Source organism: Oryza sativa, chromosome 9 (genome assembly GCF_034140825.1).
Source record: "Oryza sativa Japonica Group chromosome 9, ASM3414082v1".
Taxonomy (NCBI): domain Eukaryota; kingdom Viridiplantae; phylum Streptophyta; class Magnoliopsida; order Poales; family Poaceae; genus Oryza; species Oryza sativa.
Genome location: NC_089043.1, coordinates 5,922,703 through 5,945,876, shown reverse-complemented (window position 1 = coordinate 5,945,876; position 23,174 = coordinate 5,922,703). Strand labels below are relative to the sequence as shown.

The 23,174-nt window shown below is 43.2% G+C and overlaps 1 protein-coding gene, 1 long non-coding RNA gene and 1 pseudogene across 2 annotated transcripts; all 3 read left to right on the top strand.

Annotated features, from left to right (window-relative positions):
- Positions 1 to 579: 579 nt before the first annotated feature.
- Positions 580 to 4,192, top strand: LOC107278814 (uncharacterized; annotated as a pseudogene).
- A 1,234-nt stretch (positions 4,193 to 5,426) lies between these two features.
- Positions 5,427 to 7,944, top strand: LOC4346435 (uncharacterized). Its single transcript, XM_015755846.3, has 3 exons — positions 5,427 to 5,588; positions 6,719 to 7,151; positions 7,362 to 7,944. Exons 2-3 carry the CDS (start codon positions 6,738 to 6,740, stop codon positions 7,377 to 7,379), a joined length of 432 nt encoding a protein of 143 aa, XP_015611332.1. The 5' UTR covers positions 5,427 to 5,588; positions 6,719 to 6,737; the 3' UTR covers positions 7,380 to 7,944.
- Positions 7,945 to 12,280: 4,336 nt separating this feature from the next.
- Positions 12,281 to 13,677, top strand: LOC107278894 (uncharacterized). The gene is made up of 3 exons (XR_003238485.2): positions 12,281 to 12,329; positions 12,533 to 13,258; positions 13,425 to 13,677. It is a non-coding gene; the product is annotated as an uncharacterized lncRNA (long non-coding RNA).
- The last annotated feature ends 9,497 nt before the right edge of the window (positions 13,678 to 23,174 follow it).

The following is a 23,174-nucleotide window of genomic DNA, read 5'->3' as shown; positions in this document are numbered from 1 at the left end:
AAATTTGCTATTTGCATAGATGGTAGATATACGTCATAACGTTAGATCCTAATGGCTAAAGCTGCTGGTTTAGTTGTTACAATGTGTGCCTACATGATTTTCATTATGAGGAGAGCTAGGCAACGCCATCACTAGGATTTTCTATGGGCCATTGATGGAAAGGGACTTAATTAGACAAACCAACCCATTTTTTGGCTGTCATTTGTTGCGCCAAAGAGAGCTACTGTGGGACTCTTGTTAACAATGAAATTTGGTAAGCCCCAAAGTCATCATCGGCCTAGTGTCACTATCGGCTTCAGAGTCATGGAATCGACCGATGGGAATTATCAAGTTGTCAATAGTAGGATTCTTATTATATTTGGTTAAGGAAATTAATATATTAAAGAAAGCTTATCCAGAAGTGGCCGAGTTCAAGGAGGATGTGGCCGAGTTCAAAGAAATTAATATATTAATTAGGAAGAATCTGTTAGTTTCCTTTTATCTTTAGGAAAGGGTATTTAGTGTTCAATAAGGATTTTATGTTTTACTTTTATCTTTAGGAAAGTTTCTTTCTTGTCCGAGAAGGACTACTATCTACCCATGGGTATAAATATGTACACCCGGAGTCATTGTAAACTATCTCACGAATAAATACAACTACTCTCGGTGATCGCCACCCTCTTTACCGAGGTTTTTACTTATCATCCGGCGAAACTTAGCACCTGATGCGGGGTTGCATCGGCTTTTGATATCCGCGAAGGGTAAGTCCTACGTTCCGCCGGCCCTGGCAATTGTATTGGCTTCATCGGCGTCGTTCAAGGCTGCATCAGCACATCCGACCTCTTGGATTGCTATGGTTCGGTTGATATATTTGCCTACCTATTTATCATATATCTTAGTTAATCTAGTCTTAATATTTCAATTTAGCCGTATCGGCCGATTCTCGCTTTAGGGTTTATGCCGGTATCGGCTAAATCGCTTTACCAGATTATATTAGCTAAGGTATCTACCACCCTGAAAATCAGCCAAAGGCTTTATTGTCTAGATATTATGTTTCTTTTCATACTTAGTGCTGCATCAGTTAAGTTTGATCACTTCGCGCTTAGAACCGTAATCTTTAGCCTACTTCTTGATTGCCAATAAGGGTTTCATCGGGGTTTCAGCCGATGAGTTATCTAGACATTACATCGGCTTACAAGGATTGCATACAAGTTAGATTTAGCCGATTGCAACAAAGGTTTCAGTGTTTATCTAATCTTGTGGATTTTATGACATCGGATATTCAGCCGATGTATGTTTTAACTTACGGATCAGTGCTTATTCTATCATATCATTGTTAGCCGATTGGTTTCTACTGGATATTATTATCGTTTTATTACATTACCATTATCCGATTGTCTTTATATTGTTATCTACATTGGACATATAGTTGATTGCTCAAAACCCTATTGACATCGGGGAGTATCGACATCGGCTGGAATTACTCCATCGGCTTGTCTACCGATCGGCTCAATGATCTGTTATTTGTATATCTTGTCAGTTGTAGGATCAAACTGACTGGCATGCTCGCATCTCAACAACTTTTGGACCTGCACTAGAGCTAAACAGATCTCCCAGGCCGTTGTGTTCGTCGACTTAGTTCGCGCCAACACAGACCTAGCACCATCAGCCGAGCGCGGACTTTTCATCAACAACTCCATTCACAGCTCACTGGAGGAACAGGTTGCCATGTTCCTTCTAGTTGTTGACCACAATGTTAGATTTAAGGCTTTACAACCCATTTTTAGAAGGTCAACTGAGACAGTTAGTAAGTACTTCGGAGAGGTATTGTATGCTGTTGGTGAGCTGAGAAATGATTTGGTCAAACCACCTTCAAGTGATATTCCTCGAACAATTCTTGGCAATAGAAGATTCAACCCATATTATAAGGTAAAACAAATATTATCCACAAGTTACGTTTTTTTCCCACAACCTATCCTAACATTTTTCATGCCAATTGGGATTGTATTGGTGCAATAAATGGAACCCATCTTCTATGTCAGCAGCGTTTAGGGGTAGAAAGTGTGTTACTACCCATAATGTAATGGCTGCGGTGGATTTTGATCTTAAATTTACATATGTACTTGTTGGCTGGGAAGGGTCTGCACATGATGCCCTCATACTTGCATATGCCTTAGAGAGATGATGGCCTTAGTGTCAATAATTTAGAGTGTCAATAATTTAGATCTTCAGGATTTTTTTTTTGTCATCTGGTAATGATTGAGCACATTTTATCACATGTTAGGCCTCACTACTGGGAACCCATTTTTACTACTGGTTCGGCAACCCCTTTTAGTCTCGGTTGTACAACCAGGACGCACAATCCGGAACTAAAGATGGTAATTTTAGGCCCGGTTATTTCAGTCAGGATTAAAAATCGATCTATACCAACCGATACTAAAGATGGTAGCGACTAGTGGCTAGTGCTACCATTTTTAGTACTGGTTGGATCTATTTGCTTTTTTTTAATGTTTTTTTTGTTGCTTGCTGCTTTTTTATACATATGCATATATGGTGCTTGCTGCCCATATGGTGCTTGCCTTCAGGCTTAGCCAATGGCTCTGTTTACAAACGTGGCCCTTCTGCTCACATGGCAATTAGCAAGGCACAACTAATTTGCTTGGATAGAGTAGAAAACTCTTAGGGCATGTATAACGGTCTTTATTAGTGGTCTCTCTCTATTGATGCAAGTAAATTTAATGACATGGAAGAAAGAGAAAGGAGTATGGTTGTTATGCATGACAACGGCTCAGAGTCGACTCTTAGAATTTATTAGAGCAAATTTCGTTGTATGGTGGTGAAAGAAAGGAAAGAAGAGCAAGAAAAAGTATTTTAATACATTAATGATTAGAGACCATATTGTCTCTAACTGTTATAGGATGCTAGTCTCTAAATAACGTAGAGCTCGTAACTAACTCTACCTTTGTGCATGACCTTATGTCACAACTGTTTCATGTATTATGTGTTCCCTTGTGTACCTTCTGTTTACCATTATTTATGGTACTTCCGAGCGCAGATTTTTCGATATCCTGTGACAGTTTAAATGCTGCCTGTAAGTGAATATGATATGTCATCGTCCTTAGCCGCGAAAGTAAGAATCTGTAGTTCTTGTTTGAGAAGTTTGGTAGCCTAAGTTTTAGTCCCTGGCAGTTTAAGGAGTCCCCCGCGTCGCCCCCCGCGTCGGGCGACTCGGGCGGCGCAACCCTTGCCGCCGCCGCCGCCCTTCCCCGCCCCTTCCTCTGCCTTGCCGCCGCCTGAGCGAGCGGCCAGCAAAGCCGGCGGCTCCCAAGGACGGCGGCGGCGGGGCTCACGGCGGCCATCTCCCGAGCTCCTGGCGCGGGCGGACGCAGAGGCGGTGGCCGACCGGAGCGGCGCCGGCGTCGAGGTGCATGGTGGCAGATCCAGCGTCGCCACCACTAGATCTGGCGCACCCGCAGCTAGATCCGGTCGCGGAGGCGCCGGCACGGCGTCGGCGAGGCGTGGGCGCAGGCGGCCACGACAGGCGGTGGCAGGCGTGCCGGCGGCGCAAAAGGCGCGGGCGGTCGGGCGGCAGCGTCAGGCGCGGACAGCCGCGTTAGGCGGCGGCAGGCGCGACGGCGGCGCAGGCGCGGGCGGCCGCAGCAGGCTCGGAGGCGCGGCTGCTTTGGCCGGCGGCTCGATGCCTGGCGGCGACGGCAGTGGTGCCCCCAGATCCGTGCCTCTCGGCCGGATCTGGAGGGTGGGAGCAGTCGGCGACGATAGCGACGGTGTGGCGACGGCGGCGGCGGCAGTTGGCGACGGCGGTCTCGGCCGGATCTGGACGCCGGCGGTAGTTGGCGATGACGGCGGCGGTGTGGTGATGACGGTGGCGGCGGCAGTGGGCCGGTGACAGTTGGCGACGGTGGTGGCGGTCGCGGCTGTGGTGGCTGCCGTGTCATCTGGCGATGGCGGCGGAAGACATGGCGTCGGGCTGCTAGCTGCTCGGTGGTGGAGGGTGACAGCACAGCGGCGATTTGCGGAGGCGGTGGTTGGCGTCGGTGGCAGCGGCGACGGCGGCTGTGACTCTGGAGGCGGTGGCGACGTCGGCGGTGGGGAAGGAGTCAGGGGCGAGGTGGCTGGGTGTTCGGCAACCAAGGCTGTGGTGGTGGTGACCGTGTATACGGTCACCGGAGGCATGGCGGTCTCGGTTGACTAGCCAAGGGCGTGGGAGACGGCTGCAGCTGGCCGGCGCGGCATCGTTCGGTGGAGGGGTCGGAAACCGGCTTGGCACAAAGAAGCGCAGCCGATGGCAGCAGAGGCCGGCTCGGCGCGAGATGCGCGAGCGGCGGAAATGGAGGCCGGCTTGGCGCGAGAGGCGCGGCCGATGGAGGGAGGCTGGATTGACACGAGAGGCGCGGCCGGTGGAGAAGGCCGGCTTGGCGCAGAGAGGCGGGGCCGGCGGTGGAGGAGGCGACCTAGGTGTGAGGAGGAGCTGCCGGTGGGTGTGGCGCGGTCTTTGGCGCAAGAAGGCTGGCCGGCGGGGGACGCCGGTGAAGGGGTCCCACATGTCAGCAAAGCTTGTGGAGTGGTGGAGCATCGGTGCGCCAGCCGTGCCTTTGTTGGTCTAGTGGCGGTCGGCCACGCTTAGCGGCGGCCGATCCGGTACTAGCCTTCTCCTGGGCTTGTGTATTGGCGATATCGTCGTGTGGGTGGTGGTATTTTTTTTCTTTTCCTGGTTACGATTCTCCAGGGTTGTAATCTTTTATTTTTTTTCCTGCTCTGTTAATAGAACTTCGTACCGTCTCGTGCGAGTCGTTCAAAAAAAAAAGTCCCTGGCAGTTTGATGTCTGGTCCAGAGATGTTCATCCATTGCAGCTTCGTGCACTGCACGAAACATGAAATTGATCGATGCATGTATATAAGAGTGGGAAAAAAGGTTGTTTGGAATCTTCCATTCCTTATTTCTCGCTTCGCTTCTCTACTCCTACGTGAATCTAAAAACCAATTTATTTTGGAATTGGACGGACTAGATGTGTGTGTAAAAAATCGTTAACTTACCATTTCTTAGGTGTTCATTTTTGTCTAAAATTACAAATGCAAATACGTTTGGTCCCTGTTTGACTTATATTTGACCCGTTGACTACTCGGCCTATGTATTTTCTTTTCTCATTTTAATTGTAATAACAAAGAGCAAAACATTTTTTCTTACTATTTAAATTCGTCCAAAAAAGCCTATTTCCAGAAAAAGCTTTCCATCAATAGTAGAAGCCCCCTAAAACTTGAAGGAGAAGGTGGAAAATAAAAGATGAAACTAACATGTTGTGGGAGCAAGAGACGATCGCAGCCGTCCATCCGGGAACCGCGCCGATCTCCAGCCGTCGATCGGGCTCCACGACCGTTTCCCCCCACGCCGCCCGGGCCCACCACCCCCGTCCTCCTTCCGTTCCCCGTTTCCTCCCTTTCTCTCCCGGTCTCCCCTCACCTCTTTATTACGCTCTCTCCTCCTCCCCGACGACGAGGCAACCCAGCGCGAGGCGAGCCGCGGCGACTAGGGTTTCGTCGCGCCTTCCTCCTCCTTCTCCTCCTCCCCCACCGCCGCCGGCGACGACAAGGTATGCCCGCAAGCGCGCCTCTCTCTCTCTGTCCCACTTAGGATCCCCCGCGGGTGTCTCCTGCTACGTGGCGGTGTTGGATGGCCGGGTGGTGTCCCCGATGCTCTGGATTTCGTGCGAATCCTAGCTAGTAATATTAGAGGTTTTTTTTTTTGTTATTGTTGGTGATGATGCTCATATGCTGTAGAGGGGGGTTGGGGTGTGCTCCATGCTTCGCGGATTGCTGGCTCTGGATGCTTCCTTTTTTTTTCGTGTGTAATGCATCGTTTGCTTAGTTGATCGAGTTGTGGTGTGCCCTGTCGCCAGACATTGCCCTAATTTCTCAGCCCGGCTGTATGATAAATCTGAAATGAAGGTGTCTAATATGTAGGGGTGTCACCAGGAAGTGAACTCCTCGTTTTGTTCAAGTTGCATTATATATTTTGGAACCTTATGGTAGCTCTATTTTTGTGCTGGAGTGCGGATGTGGAATACACGTGTGCCCTGTTATAAACTATTCTATTATGATGATTAGGCTGTTATTGGTTGAAGTTGGGTGATAGATTTGGAACTCAACGCGATAGGTTGTTATAAACTATTCTATTATGGTTCCAGCTACAGTTTGCAGTTGTTCCCTAATTGTTGACCCTTTTTTTTTCATCTGAATTATAGATTGCACTGTTCTGGAACTAAAATTGATGTGGACTGTGGGGTCATCTTTACTAAGTGCTAATCATACTAAAATGTTTTATAATCCCAATTCCAAGATTTAGTTTTCTGGATGGCAACTTTTTTTTGATCAAGCAGTATGAGATCAGTTTTTGGTTGTTGCAATACTTTGTCTAGGACCTGATACACTTGAGACATAGTACTGTGGCAAACTTTTATATGGTGGTCTGTGACTTTGTGTGCTGTAACTTATACAGAAAACCAACTATTATGTGACAGAAGAAAAGGACAAGGAGATATCTCAGCTAGTTATTTCTCATTAGTTGATAATATTTTTGTACTGCCTTTTTGGTTGACTGATCCTCATAGTAGGTATGTTGTATGGAACAAGTTAATTTCTCAGCAGAATTTGGTAGACATGAAATGATGAATGCTCACAATTTGTACACATTTTTACCAAGATTTCTTTGCACATTTGAAAGGTCTACTGGAGCGCAAACAATGGAGCGGTCTTCTCAGTTGAATCCAAATGCCACTCCCTTTGTGCCTCCCCCAAGGTCTTCGTTTGAAGAAAGCTTGAGCGGAAGGAAGGCCTCTGAGAAGCAAGTAGGTGATTCAGAAAAGGATGAGACTGCTGACAAGTCTTCTGAATATGAGCTCCCAGATTCCCTTTCTTTGGACGACTATGGTGAAAGCCTAGGAAAGCTCAACATTTCTGCAGAATCTTCATCAAAAGGAGCTGCTAGTACCGCGCTTGATCCATCGCACTACGAGGAAAATGGTGTTGATAATCATCTTGCTGTGGTAGAATCTCTCTCGAAGATGTTCCCAGATGTGTCTGCTGACTTCATTGTTGAAGCACTGAGGGCCCATGATTTTGATACAGAACTAACTATTGATATGCTTGCTGATCTGGTATGTAAATTCCTATTTCGATCCTCTGTTTATGGCACTTCTAGTTATTATCACCAAGTGTTACATCACTAATGTTGTCCGCACACCTTACAAATACCATGAAACTGCATGCTGACTGCCACTTTTGTTGTTGACATTATTTCTGGCGATATATATTTATTCCAAGGGAAACATTTCTAACAATCTTTCTTGTTGAATTTTCCACTTCAGTGTGAAGGTGATGATTAGGGGAAATCTGCTGAAGTGTCAGGAAAGTAGCAGCAGCAGTATCGCTCTTCATCCACCTTGGCAGAACAATTACTCTTCAGCTACATGTTATTGAAGTCAATCTTCGTGACAATCAAGACTGAATTTCGTGGCGTACATCTTATTGCTGCTGCTCTAAAGAATTCAGTATTGTTTAGGAGCCAAAGCAACAATGACCGTGTTTTGGGTTTTTAGTTCCGGGTGGAACAGCTATTTTTTCAGTATTAGAGTCTGCTTCATGTTGATGGTTTCACCCAGCAGTTTATCGTGTGATCTGTTGCAACCCTTTTGGTGTAGCTGAACCTCCCCCTAGCTAAGCATTTAGGAGTCAGCAATAGTGTGCAATTTTTGCTGCAATGCTGTGCTCTTACCATGTACATTCTGGTCTTGCTGCATTCTGTGTAGGGAGATGAACCATTCCAGATTCTGTTATGATGCATTATTTGAACAGAACAGATATGCGCATGAAGAGATATCTATCTCATTGCAGTTACTGAATGGAGAATTGGAGACCATATGGTCATGGTTATGACTTATGAAACCTCAACGTTATCTTATGGATATCGTATTGCTCTCGCTTTTTATGCAAGTTGTTGTCGTCAATATTTGTATTTCGAGACGATGTATATATATGTGCAGATAACCTCCCTCTCCCGTTTCGATGCAGATAACCTCTCCATCTTCCATATCGATGCAGATAGACGCACGCTGCACATGTAATGTTGTTCCATGAGGATGCGTGACAATGAAGCGGCAACCTTTCTGCTATATTGGAGACCCAGGGGGGTTGGATCGTGCCGATTATGTTATTGTGTACATAGTAGAGCAGATTGTTTAGCAGATTTTTGAGAAAATTAACTTTCACCTATGTATGAGAAATTCGAAACATATTCAGGCCTTATAATCAAGACAAATTTTGCTACAAGACAAACATCTGCTAAACAATATAGGTCAAAGTAATTAAAGTAATTGCGGGTCAAACATATGACAAACATCAGCAAATATCCAATAATGTCAAAAATGGATATTTGCTGATGGACATCGCTCGCATTAAAGTAATAATTTCCGGTTGAATAGGAAAGAGAAATCGCGTTTTTGAAATGTCAAAAATGCCCTTGTGCCCACATGTTAGCTCTTCTATCTCTTTTCTCTCTCTATCCCACATGTCAGCTATGACGGCAGGCAGGGGAGGTCTGGCGGTGGTGGTGGGAGGGCGAGGACGGAGCGGCTGCGATGACGGGAGAGTGACGGCTCCGGCAAGCGGTGCGCCCGGACAGCGGCGCCGGCCACCGACGGCTCCCTTCCCTCCTCACTCGACGCGTTGCAGCCGTCACCGTCCAGCTGTGCCACCGCTCCTTCACACGCAGTTGCCACCGCCGAACCTCGCCTGTTGTCCAGCCTGCGCTGCTGTCCGGGCGCACCGCTGGCTGGCGCCGGCGCTCCTCCGCGCGTCACTGGTCGCATCCGCTTTGCCCTCGCCCTCGGCCACTCCACCCTCGCCGGCCCACCGCCGCCGCCGAACCTCGCCTGCCTACCAACGTCACAGACATGTGGGATAGAGAGAGAAGAGAAGGAGGGGATAGAGAGGTAGGAGAGTTGACATGTGGGCCCAAGGGCATTTTTGACATTTCACACGATTTCTCTCTCCTCTCTAACCGGAAATTATTACTTTAATGTGTGCAGTGACTACCACCAAATATCTAACTTTTGGAAGTGTTTTCCCCCAAAAATCACTTCGTGCAGTGCCCTACAGCTAAAACCACGAAGTCACGGTGTCATGTAGCAAAATTTGCCTATAATCATCATGTATTAATTTTAAATCAAGTAAACAGCAAAAATCCTAAGGTTAGTATTGTCCATCCTCCCAATCTTTCATCAAGTAAAAAACAAAAATCCTAACGGTAGTACTTGTTGGTTGATCTCTGACCACCGAGCCAGAAAGGAGAGCGATGGGCTCAGCCCACCAACGCCCACGCGATCTCTAACGTTGAAGAGCGAGTCCCACGCATCCTCATGCATGTTTCTCTCCTTAACGCTATGATCGGATACACCGTTTTCCTCAAGAAAGAATCACCCCCGATCCCCACAAGATACATATAAAGGGAATCTTAACCCTGTGCACGAGTGACGAGACACGTACGCTAAGCCATTCCCAAAACCTTGAGACTACCGATCCTAAGGCGTGTTGAAGGGGATCGAAGGGCGAATTTCTACAAGAAACTTGTTAATCCATGACGGATTTTCGGTGACGGATTTATAGATCGTCACTGACAAACGTAATCGTGACGATTTTTTGTTTTTCGTCACGGATGAGCCCAGTGGATATTCACGGCCTGCTAACTCGTGACAGTTTTATCAAGACTGTCACAATGTATGATTTTAAATTCGTCATACTCTAGTTAGCCCAAAGCAATAAAAAATAAAACATATTTAGCGCAAAGAAAAATAAAAAATGTGATTGCAAGAAGAATCAAACGCAAAATACGGTTTGTTAAATTTGAACAAAATAATTTTATTAATTTGTTACATGTATATGATGCATAATATGGCAAACTAAAAAAATATGGTGCGCATGGGTAAAAATCTGCAGCATGTGGGATTTGAACCCACAACTTAGCTAGAAGGTAGGAATGTGTCTTACCCTTTGAACCACTTGTTCTAGATGTCCCAATGTGCACTTAAATATTTTTATTTGTCCCAATGTCACTCGAGTTGGCCCAGCAACTCAGAGTTGGCGTTTCAAAGAAGGAAAAAATAACTCATAACGTGCGCCCAACGAGAATAGAACCCATGACCTCTAGTTGAAGATAACCCATCCTACCACTGCGCTAGTTGCCTGGTGTGTTCTAATAGGATTCTATAATGTATTATAGTTGAAGAAAACGTCATATATTTATATATAGCATTACTAGAAAAATATATTAAAGATTAAAGCAATTTAATCAAATGAATTAACGAGGAAACTAAAATTTTTCTTTAAAAATCATTGCTGGAATTTTTTTTTAATATTCTACGTGGTCTAAATTATTTTCTGAAATTTTCCATAAATTTTCAGAGCGCAATAACTAATTTTAATATCACAAAGTTCATTTAACCTATTAAAATAAATAAAAAAACAAATTAAAATTCATCTCTCTATACTTGGGCCTTTTTCGGCCCAAGTATTACTCTCTCCCTCCCTCAGCCCGCAGCCTCCCTCTCCCTCCTCCTCCCTCTTCGGGCCGCCAGCCCTTTTTGCTCCTCCCTTGCCGAGAAGTCCATTTTACATCCCTCCTCTCAACTCAAATAATTTTTCGGGAATAAATGATTTCAAATGAAAAAATTGTCAACAACAAAATTGTATAACTTGTCAAAATCGAAAACTTTTGTTTTGGTCATTTTGCTATATGACTTTGTTTCAATAATTTAAATTTGAATTTCAAATTAAATTTCAAATTATGATAACTTCAACCAATATTTTTAAATAGTAAATGATTTCAACTAAAAAAGTCATCAACAAAAAAGTTGTATAACTCATTAATATCTATAACTTTTATTTTGGTCATTCCTTCATCCGACAAAGTGATAGTAACATTGTTTACAAAATATACACATCTCTCTTATAATTTATGAAACCATATTGGAGATATGTAAAATTTATGAACAATGTTAAAATTACTTTGTCGGATGAATAAATGACCAAAATAAAATTTGTAGATCTAGATGAATTATACAACTTTATTGTTGATGAGTTTTTCAGCTGAAGCCGTTCACTAATAAAAAATTCTATTTGAAGTTCTCAAACTTTGAACTTCAAATTTCAAATTGTTCAAATAGAGTCAGATGAAGAAATGACCAAAATAAAAACTTTACATCTTGATGAGTTCTACATCTTTGGTTTTGGTGACTTTTCTATTTAAAATCATTTATTAACCCCAATTTTTATTCGAAGTTGTCAAATTCTGAAAATTCAAAATTGAAATTGTTCAAATGAACTTATTTGTAGAAAGGACCAATACAATAGTTGTAGATTTCGATGAGTTCTACAATTTTGTTATTTATGATTTTTTCATTTGAAATACAAAAATCAGTCTAAAATTAAATTTAAAGTTCTCATAAATTAAAATTAAAAATTACCATAAGATCTTTAGTTTTTTTTTGCCAAAAATAAACATACTGCAAGGGCCAAAATTTTCCGGCCAGGTTTGCATCGCGGTGCCACTGCGCGCGGTCAAGCCAAAATTGACGTGAAATGTCCAAATAGTGTCAGAAGCTAGTACATGCACCAAGGCTATTCTTGTAAAATCGCATCCGTTGTTGCTTCATACCCATGTTCCCCAACCCTAGCCGATCCAAAATCAAACGAAGCAATCCCCAACCCTAGCCGCCGCCAAGTCCCCATCTGAATCCGCAACCTCTTCCTCCTCAACCTCCGGCGGAGATGGTTTGGCGGCGAGTACGCCCTGTTCGACGCGGAGGTATGCCTCCTTCTCCCGCCGCCAGCGGTATCGATGGTGGAGGTGGCGCCGTCGAGGCTGCGAGCGAGGAAGGAGGAGGTGGGGAAGAGTAGTTCATAGATCGGATCCGGCACTGACAGGCAGATGTAGAGGAGGAGGCGAGGGTAGCCATGCGTGGCGTACGTGGACCACTCCTTCTCCATCTCCGATGAGGACGACCTTGTCGGCGGCGCCGTGGGCGGGCCCGGGGCACGTCCATCATGGAGATCGCCTTCGCGGCCGCTCTCCTCGTGTTCGGGGTGCTCGGCGCCATCGGGGGCGCATCCTCATGGCCGCCAACCGCTTCGGCAGCGACCGCGAGAGATATCCTCCGGCAGCAGCAGCAGTGAGGAGGGCTCGACGGTGTGCGGCGGTGAGGAGGAGGTGAGCGGCGGTGGTGTGGTGCACCGGCGCTAGGCGGCGAGGAGGCGAGCGATGGCGGCAGATCCATCCCACGGTACCCCCATCCTCCTCCCCCTTCTTTCTCTTATTTCAAATAGATTGAATTAGTGCAAATAGAAGCACGTCCTGCCTGCCTCCCATCCGTCCTGGCCGTCGTCATCCACTTCCTCGTCATAGTTGCAGCGGTCTTCCCGTCTTTACAGTTCCATCCCAGACGTGTATCTACTACTGAATTTGTTTTTTTTTTTTTACTTTCAGATTGAAATCAGTTCTATGAATGCACTGAAGTTTTCAATTTGACAACATGGTCGATGCACTTCATTATATCTGAAATGAGTTAGGAACTTGCTATCAACCCCTTGTTTATGGCTGTAAATTTGCAAAAGATAATAATTTTGGCTAGTAAGTACAAGTATTTGGTGATGTATATCCTTGCTCATTTTCTTAATCTGCAAATAAACCAAGTAGATTTGTTTGATGTATATACTTGATAACTTTCTTAAGCTGCAAAAGGAGCCAAACTAGCAGTGTCGTTTTATGGCTGTAAATGCCATTTTTGGTTTTGCTTCCATGATGAGCAGGTCTAGTCAGTAGAATTTGTCTGTGTATATCTCTAACCACTTTAGTTGTTTGTGAATCTATCTATAGTTTGGTGGATGGGAATTATCTGCTTGGCCGTGAATGCCAAGTTGTTCATTCAAATAGCATTCTGAACTCAGAACAACTCTGAACTAGTTGTGCACTGCCTTGATTTTTAGTTTCTTGTACAGAGGTTTTTGTCAGTACGTGATATGTAGAGCTATTCCTGAAGTAAGATGTTTAAAGATTAATTGTACATAACACAAATCTTTGATAGTTCTGTTTTGTTGCGTTTCTTTGCTTCAGAAACTGTGGATTTCTTGCTCTGTCCTGCAAAAGGACCACATTTATTTTCTCCTTCAATCTATAGCATCAGTTGCTTGCTTGCTTGGCCAATGAAATGAGGTAGATGGGGACATTGAGTTTTGTTAGTGCAATGTATTATGGGACATAAGATTGGTGTTGCAAAGTAGCCCTATCATTCAAAAACTAATATCGTATCGGTAGATTGTTTCTTCTTGTTTCTCTAGAGCATAAAAAAATAATCTAACACATGGTATTGTACTATCAGGTTGCTGGGCTCAAACATATGCGACTTTGATGGAGTGGCCAAAATGCTTTGGTGGCTGTTGGGTATTGTCATGTGCTTTTGAACAGGTTTTAATTATGTTGTATGAGATATGCTAAAAAATTATGTTGTATGAGATGTGAAGGTTGTAATGTGTTTTTAGAATATTTATGTGCTGATCAATAACTATTTTGTTACTGATGATGAGAGAATGTTAATTGATCGGTAATTAATTTTGCTAAAATTATGGACGAAATATTTGTATTTTGCTAAATTTAGCAGCAACTGAATTTTAGTTGGGCTAAAATCTAGCTGTAGCCCAATTTGAACTGGGCTGAATGATGACTAAAAGGCCGAAAAAACACTCCAAAAAAAAACCGGCCCAAAACAAAAAAAAATCATCAGGTCATAAATGGGCCGAAAGCTCCTTGGAAAAAGAATTGGGCCACAAAACACGTGGGCTAAGTCCTACATGGCATCGATGACACATCAGCGTCCACCTTGGCGAACACATGGCACATACGTGGTGATTCAAATCCTTGACGGAAAAATATCCTATGTGGCAGCTAATCTGTGACAGAAAAATATCCTACGTGGCAGCTATCCATGACGGTTATTTTTCATCACAGGAAATGGGCTTGGTTGGACTAACTAGACCATGGTCTCCATCATGACGGTTTAAAACCATCACCGATTCTGTTAATCTGTGATGGTTTTCGACAAACCGTCACGCAGATCAATCCATGATGCTCAATCCGTGATGATTTCTGAAACCATCACAGATGTTGTTTGGTGACGGTTTTTTAGTGATATGTGACAGAAATTTTTCATCACGGATTAATAGGATTCTTGTAGTGTTCCATCGCCATTGCCACACCGCAGCGGTCCTGTCACTACTGCCGCACGGTGATCCTATCACCGGTGTCCTACTATCACAACGCCGAATGGCTTCTCCCAATACCGGTCAGTACACCAAATTTCTCGTAAGCTTAATGAGGTGATCAAGCATAGCCTAAGTTCATGATTTTAAGAATTAACTCCAATATTCTGGTATAAGAGCCTTCTTAGGACTATGCATGTTCCATCACTCCAGTGATTGAAGCCAAAGGTTGCATCAAGTTTTCCCTAAGTGTCAGCTTCTTAAAGTTTTAAGGTTTATGTTCAGTGTATGTTTTTTTGTTCATGTTGAAATTAAGTCAAATTTATTATTCATGTTCTGTTGATCACAATTAGAGCTAAGTTTTAGTGTATTAATTAGATTGCTATTACTAATCAAGTTCAACTTGGGTAGCAATTAGAAGGAGCCAAGGAGGGGACTCAGATCATTCAATTCCCTAAATCATGACGAATTCCCAAATTAAGTGCAACCCAACCGGTAAATCCCAACTCAATCAGAAACCCCAAGGATTTGGGAGTAAGAAGACTCACGGTTTGGGCTCAGGTTGCCAGAGTTCGCCATATGCGGCATGAGTCCGTCGTGCGCGATCGTTCCGAGTTCTCCATCGTCTTCATGTGAATGGCACACGACTTCACTGCCGCTATGCATCCCCTAAGCCGTCGCCTCGGACCGGCCTCATGCCCGCATCAGTCCTCCGCTTGAGGTCGAGGCTTGTCTCGGCGTGGTCTTGCACCGCGCTGGAGAGGAGAACTGAAGCTGGAAGAAGGGATTACGCGCGGTATTAGTCCGCCACACACCATGAGTCCATGACCTGCCTTCACACTATGTCACCAGCCTTAGCTCGCATGGGCACTTATTACGGCCACGGCAACCCACTGGACCCCGCCAGAGACGTGCTCAGCATCAACCTCTCTGCGCACGGGCGTCTCAACGTCACCACTCCGCCGGCATCCCTGCCGCTGCGTGCGCTCCTTGCGTCGGTGAAATCAGGGAGAGAGAGGGTAATGGTTAGGGTTAGGGTTTTGGAAACCGGTGGTGCTTTTGTTCCGGGTACGTTTGAGCTGAGTCGTCTGATCGGAATTGGACGGTCGACGCTGCACCTACACCGCATCAACCAGCCCTGGGTGATCATGTCCATCGATTAGATCCAACCGAGCCTGCTCATGGGCCTGTGGGCAAGCTAGGCCACACATGTGCGATCTTGATCTCCCTCATGGGCTGTACGGGCCTCCGCGCACGATAATGGGTCGGCCGGATGCAATTTTGGGCTATGGCCAGCACTTGGGCCAAATTAGTTTATTCTTATATTTTAGCCCGAATCAATGTTATTCTAATTACATGAATGCATTTTTAATCAGCTTAAGCCATAATTTGATGCCATAAAATTGCATTATAAGTATCCTTATGCAAATAAGATCATGTCTAGCTAAATGGAACCAACTAGAAATTTGGCTAGAATATTTAATTTATTGCCTTTATTGTTTCAACCTGTTACACCCTAAAAATTCCAAATATATAAATTGTTGTCTAAATTGGAATTATTAGAATTTATTTTAAAAGCCTAGAAGAGAAGATCTAGTTTTAATTAATAAATTCCAATATAAAATGGGGTCAGATAAAATTTCATTAAATACTTTGCTTAATTCTATAATTTCTAGATTTTTCTGGGATTTATTTGAGCTAGGGAAGTATTTTTAATAAATGGAATTGCATTTAATGAATAATTTAAATTGAAAAAGGTTTTTAAAATCCTCTTTTGGCTTTGGGCCGAAAGTCGGCCCAAAACCTTCTCTCTCTCCACGGCCCAAGCTGGCCCAGTCCGCCCGCAGCAGCCGCGTGCGCGCGCCCTCGGACGCTGACAGGTGGGGCCCGCCTGTCAGGTCGTCGTCTACCTCCGGCCGCCCGCCGCTCGAGCCCTAGCGTCGCGCCGCCGCCATCTCCTTCCAAATCCGCCCGCCCCTTTCCGTTTTCAATGAAATTAATAGAGGGGAAATGATCCCCGGGATCCCCTCTATCTTTTCTCTTATGGAATCGTTGGCTAATTTCGTTTGGAAATCCGTGGATTCGATTTCGAATCGGATTCGTCTCTCTCCCCGAACCCTAGACCTTCCTTCGCCGTCACCGGTTGCCGTGGGCCTCCGACGCCGCCTCCTAGCCCCTATAAAAGGACCCCCGGTGTCTCCGCTACCCACCGCCACCCTCGCCTTCGCCTCTCGTCGCCCGTAGAGCCCTAGCCCCGTGCAGCCTAGCGTCGCCGTCGTCGCCGTCGCTCCAGCCGTGCGCCGCCGTCGCTTCGGTCGTCGCCGTCGCTCGGGGAGGTCACCATCGTGGTCGCCAAGTCGTCGCAGTCCTCGTCCGTCCCTCCGCCGTCGCTGTCGACCGCCGGAACACCGTCGCCGTCGTCAAGCCGAAGAGCGCCGCCGCTTCTTCCTCGTCGCCGACGTCATTCGGTCACCGTCCGTCGCCGTTTAGGTCATCGGTGAGTTCGCCACGTCGCCCGCATCATTTTGGTGCTCTCCGTTCGCGCCGCCGCGCCGTCGTTCGCCGGCGGGCATGCGTGCCCGAGTCGTCGCCGGTGATGACGTCACCGCTGACGTCATCGTCGTCGTTCCCCGTGGCCCGGTCATGGACCGATGGATCTTGGCCGTCCATTTTGGATGAATCGATCTCGGCCGTTCGTTTCCGTGAGCCGCCGCCGTGCACCCGGTTCACCGCGAACCCTAGCCGCTGACGCAATAAACCCCTTTTTCCTTTTCAAAAATAATTCATTATTGCGTCATAATTCAATTAAAATCTAAATAAATGATTTAATCTGATTTAATCTTTGAAAATTCATAACTAATTCATCTTAGCTCGGATTTAGTTGGTTCAAGTCTCTAAATTTTTCTAAAATTGAGATCTACATGTTAAAAATATCCACATATACTGTTCATGCTTGTTTATGTGCTGTTTGGTGATTTTGCTCCTTTCTGTTTAGATTCCGACGTTTCCGGAGAGTCCGTTTTCGCAGGAGAAGAATTTGAAGTGTTCCAAGGCCAGCAAGGCAAGTCACACAGATCCCAAACAATCCTTTGAGCATGTTGATCCTATATTTAAATTCTCTATTTATTTCAACTGTGCATTTATTTTCGAATGTCACCGAGTGGTGTGGACCTGTTCCTTTGTTATGACCACTTTGCATTGCTTACTCTATTCTTTGATACCTTGGGTGATAATTTGACTAGTTTAGCTTTATATATTGGTTCAGCTAGATGTTAGACATAATTGCTTAGCCATGCTTAGAAACATTAGCACACTATTGGGATAACTTATGATTCACTATTATTTAATGATGGCTTAATGATAGTTCACGATGGTCAATCGTGATTGGTTAATTAATTAAATTGCCAACTAAAACTTGATAATGGTGGGTTGTGAGCACATGGTTTTGATGGTCGTGCTCATGACAATTAAGGACCGGTTCACGAGTTTCGGTTGTGAAACATTAACCGTGCCAACCACAAGCCAGCGTGGGCAATGGCTTTACCTTTTGTATAACATGGTTCATTGCGGAGCACCAGACTGAGAAGTGGCGGAGATAAGCCCACGGGGGTCGCTGGGGAGTCCATGCCTTGTTTATAAAGGGGTGATTATGATCTAGGAACGGTGCACTGTGGTGGATTGTGTTGTGCGAGGGGTACTGTCACAGCTCCTTTCCAAGGTACCGTGGTGGTATTGAGGCACATGGTGACATGTTGTGGGGCTGTGTCTTGTGGGTACAGTGGTACACCTCTGGCCAGAGTAAAACTATTCGAATAGCCGTGCCCGCGGTTATGGGCGGGTCTAACAATGTCTTTCGTGATTAGTCTCACATTTCTCATCATAATAAAAGATGCTATAACTGGTAATAATTTGATTAGCTCCTGGTTTGGAATGGTTAATTCCTGGTTTGGAGATAGAACTGTGCAGCCAGGATGGTTGTTCAGAATGGTTGGGCCTATGCAACAGGGTATGTTGTATAGCGTTGGATTAATATTGTTTAATTATTACTTAACTATTTTATTAAATTCTGAAATGTTTATTAAATGCTGTTTATGCAAATGAAACCCTACTATGCCATCCTTTGTTATCCTGTGCACTTGCATATTTGCTTCGTGGCTTGCTGAGTATGTCATATACTCACCTTGCAATCATTCATCAAAGGAGGAGTTCTACAGTGATGCTGATGGTGTGGAGGATTAGGTGTAGCCCTGGTCAAGCTGCCTGTGGAGTGGAGTCATCTGCGCCGTTTATCTTATTTTTTCCGCTGCTTACCTCTGTAATGATATTTTATTCGCTTATTAATTAGAGTAATAATTGTACTCTATTATCAATTTGTTATTGTGTGCCTCGGCTGATTCCTGGACGAGGGTTCACACACATGTAAGCGTTTAGAATTTTGGATAGAAATTCCGGGCGTGACACAACCCAACGGAAATTACGATATAGGATTTTCCATTATTAAGATACTAATGTTAATTTTGCTTCATTTTCGCTCAATAGTATCATTAAGTAGAATTTTGTGTTTGTATTAATCTTGGTGACATTTTTTACATGTAGCCTCTCATTTCTTGCCCTATGGTGAGATAAATTAAAAATCTTATGTAATTGTGCGCGTCAATTGTCATTTCATGTCCTAATATGATTTTATCCCATCTTGCCTTATGGCATTATGGGGTAGAATTTTATTTATGTGCGTATTTTACCTCAATCATGTCGTTTCACTCTATTTTGGCCCAACGGTATTGTAGAGTGGAACATTATGTTTATGCACATTAATGTCTTGGCATTTTTATTTCATTTTACCTAAGTGATGCAATGGAGTAAAAGCCTTATGTAATTATGTGTACAATTAATGCACTTTCTTTTTGATAATGGTGTTATTTTACTTTATCTTATAGAGTGAAACATCATGTTGATGTGCATGATTGATCAGACCAACATAGGGTTAATTATACACATTTTTTATCGATGTCATTGATCATGAAATTTCAGCCCCGAATAATATTATTGCTCACATTTGAGCAACTTAATGGCACAAATTTCCAAAAATGGAAGGAAAGGGTGTGACTTACTCTTGGGCTTCTCGATTATGACATTGCTATGTGAGAAGATGCTCCTGTTGCTCCCCCTGCTGATGTAGACCCTAATGTTAGAGGGGTAATCAAGAGAGGGAGGAATTATGGGAAGAAGCAAATCGCATGAGCCTAATGGTCATCAAGGATTCAATTTCACCTGGCAGTTGAAACGGCATTCCAATTGTTGATACCGCCTGGGGTTATATGGCGAATGTGGAGAAAGCCTTTAAAGGCTCCTCTACTATTTATATTGATGTCCTCATTACAAGGTTGCGTTAATCCTGTTATGATGGTAAAAGTGGTGTGGCAACACACATAATGTCAATCATCAACATGGTTCAGCGACTAAGAGCTATGGACATAACTATTCTAATGATTTTATTATCTATTCATTATGAATTCATTGCAAGCAGATTTTAAATCACTAAAGATAAGCTATCATACTCTGAAGGATAAATGGTCGATTAGAGAATTAATAAGTCATGATGTTAATGAGGAAGAGCAACAAAATGCCGAAAGGCGTAATAAGCAAGCTTTCCCCACTAAAGCTCTAAAGACCAATGAGAATATCACTGATGAGCCCAATGAGTCAAGTGCCACCATCGTGTCCAAGCTTCGCCATAAGTCTAGGCATGAGCAAGAGGACTGCGAAGGCTTTAGAAAATGGCTTCCTTAGAAGGGTAATCTTACTCATTACAATATTATTGCCCATACTTATGATACATTTGTGTAACACCTAATGTCATTTAATTCTTGTTGAATGACATAGGTGCATTACACTTATTCAATATAGAAAAATAGGAACAAAGCCCCTTTAATGGGAATCAATTTTGATTAGGAGACAACTGATGATCTTCCCTTAGTCTAGGAAGACCTTTGTTGTTTCATTTCACATGTTTTTTTTATGTTTATGAACTTATTTCCATTTATGACTATGGCTACAATACTGAGTTTGATAATAAGGGATATTTATTAAATTCAATAATAAAGTTGTGAGTCTTGCCTTCGAGCGAGACAAATTATAATCGCTCCATTATGATACTATGCTAGATATTTGCGATGTTGTACGAGACCTCATCAAAATTGTGACATTATTGCTTAGATCACATTTTGAATGAGAAGACTATGTCTCATTACATTAGAAACACATTTACTAACTCTAAAGTCTCTAAATATAGCAGAGGAACATTAAATTATAAAGTTCCCTTTCACCAATAAAAATCTCCCACTAAAGTACTATCTCCTTCGCTAAATAACTATTCTAAAAGCAGTAGAAAAATCAAAGCTAAATTAGAAAATCGGCATTATGTTAATAGTGCGGTTAGACAAAGAGGAAGACATTATGGGAGAAACACTAATTATGCTTCTTTCTTACGCTCTATATGGGCCTCTGTAGGCATTTTCAGGGCATAGTACTAAATTCCTACTTGTTTTTATTGGAATTGGTATAGTTGCCCATAAATTAGACTTGTCTTTAGAATAATGAAATATGTGGGAGCTTAAGAGTGATGTTTTAATTCGTGGGAGCTTAATTTTAAGAGCTTCATCATGAATAATTATTTACCTTCTAATGCATTTAAGTGGTCTAGGACATAAAGTATTTATCTACAAGCATTGTCTAAGCTTGTAGAAGAGAGTTTTTCACAAGGAGAAGGAAACTAAGTAAAATAGTCTTGCCTTTAAGAAGGACTCATTAAGTTGGCATAACACTAATTGTTTCGATGGATGGATATTTAAATTCCAATTATTATGTTGACTTGCATTAGTTAATTTGTGTACATAGCATGACCAAGAAATTGGTTGTGGAAGGCAAGGCACAAAAATATTGTGGTCTTATGAAATTCATCTATGCATATCGATTAGATGTCAAAACTATTGTCAATAATAATGGTACCTTAAATCCCATAAGGTCATCGGTAAATTCAAGTTTAGGTTGAATGAGATGGATAATTGCCTTTGGGTGGACATTAACCTTACTAGTACTCTGAAAGGGTCACTTAGGCCTAGAGAGGGGTGAATAGACTAATTTCAAAACTTAAGTAAACGTAGAAGCAAGAATTTTCAGAAATTCCGAAAATCACAAAGTGTGCGCACGGGTAAAGAAATGCTAGATCTAACTACCCACGAGAATGAATAACTAGCACAAACAGTAACTAGACTTATAGCGGCACAAACAAGTAAAGCTAGAGGAGGGGGAGAGAGATTTCACCGATGTTCTTGTAAGATTAGGTGTTCCCGAAGTTCAAATCCTTGAGGGGATTCTAGTCTCTCTTGAGGAGCTCAGAAAAGCCGGGTCTTCGTTAACCCTTTCCTCTAGAGGCTACGCAAAGAATTACTTCCAGTAGTGCTATCTCTTTCCTTTCGGCTCTTTCCTTTCGGAGGTGAGATCCGACATTCACAAACTTCTCCTGGCCAGCCACAAGTAGATCAGTGACTCAAGAGTGACAATTTTTGGAAATTCTGAAAATTTTTTGGACATATTCGAAAATGACCTAAACCAAAATTGCTTGCAGACATTTTCGTAAATTCTAAAAATAGTTTTTGAATAAGTCCGAAAACATCCTGAACCATTTTGGTCGCTCAGCCATTTTGGTAAATTTCAAAAATGATTTTCGGACGTCCGAAAATTTCCAAAACCGAGTTCGACTTCACAGCCATTTTTGGAAATTCCGAAAGTGGAACTGTACTACTATTTTCTCAACTCAGACAACTTTCGGAAATTCCGAAAACACATTTCGGACAAGTCCGAAAAACTCCAGAACTGATATTTTGAGGAGACACTTTGAAAAATTGATTTTTGAGCACCCAACGCATTCCTCGTTATCAATGCATCATTCCCCTATATAGTACGCCTTCTCTAATGACACAAACAAAATAAAATTTACATTATACCATTTGATCATATGCTGCATCACATCGTTTTCTCACTTTCGCCGGGTTTTGTATTGAACCATGCTTTACCGAGGGCTAACATTCCTTCGCACATATTCAAATAATTTGTTAGTCCCCTCTAATCACATTGTTATTAATCACCAAAATCATTTGGGGCCTAGATGCACTTTCATACTCTATATGTCTAATGTCCCATTAGCAAGCACATAAGTAAGAGATGCATCAGTGAAGGGATTTACTTTTAAGTTTAAGTCCAAAGAAGTACTAGACTTATTTATTTTCATACAGTGGCAGAAATTTTGGGATATAATGTGAGGTTGATTTTTCACGTCTGCTCTAATTAGGGGGAATTAGTTAATCAGATAAAGTTAAGTTGATTCCCTATGTTTTTGTCGTCGGAAGCAAAATAAGCCCTATGTTTTTGTTGTCGGAAGCAAAATAAGCGCTAAGCCTGGATGCATATAGGTTTTGTGTTATGTATCGGGAACTTCGGTAGATTTAAGTTCAGAGTAAAAGTATCTACTAAAATATTAGGATGTCTTGCATATTGTTTGTAAGTGTCTTGCATATTGTTTCTAAGTGATTCGAAGATATGTTCACAATAAGAAATTATGATGACTTTTGAGTGAAGTTATTCAGATATTAATTTTCAAGGGTACGTGAATAATATCCACGTTAAGTTATGCTCTTATTCTTGTATAAGGAGCAAAATCCATGGTTAATGGAACCAAATATTATTATACTACATAGTCGACAATGCAAGCTAAGTTTGTAACATTAACTAGTCGACAATTCAAACTAAGTTTGTAACATGTTAATGAGCAAGAGTATGACTTAATAATACTTTTCTGCAACTAAGAGTGATAG

Excerpts from the sequence above, each read along its gene's own strand:
- LOC4346435 (XM_015755846.3), top strand. The coding sequence starts at position 6,738 with ATGGAGCGGTCTTCTCAGTTGAATCCAAATGCCACTCCCTTTGTGCCT.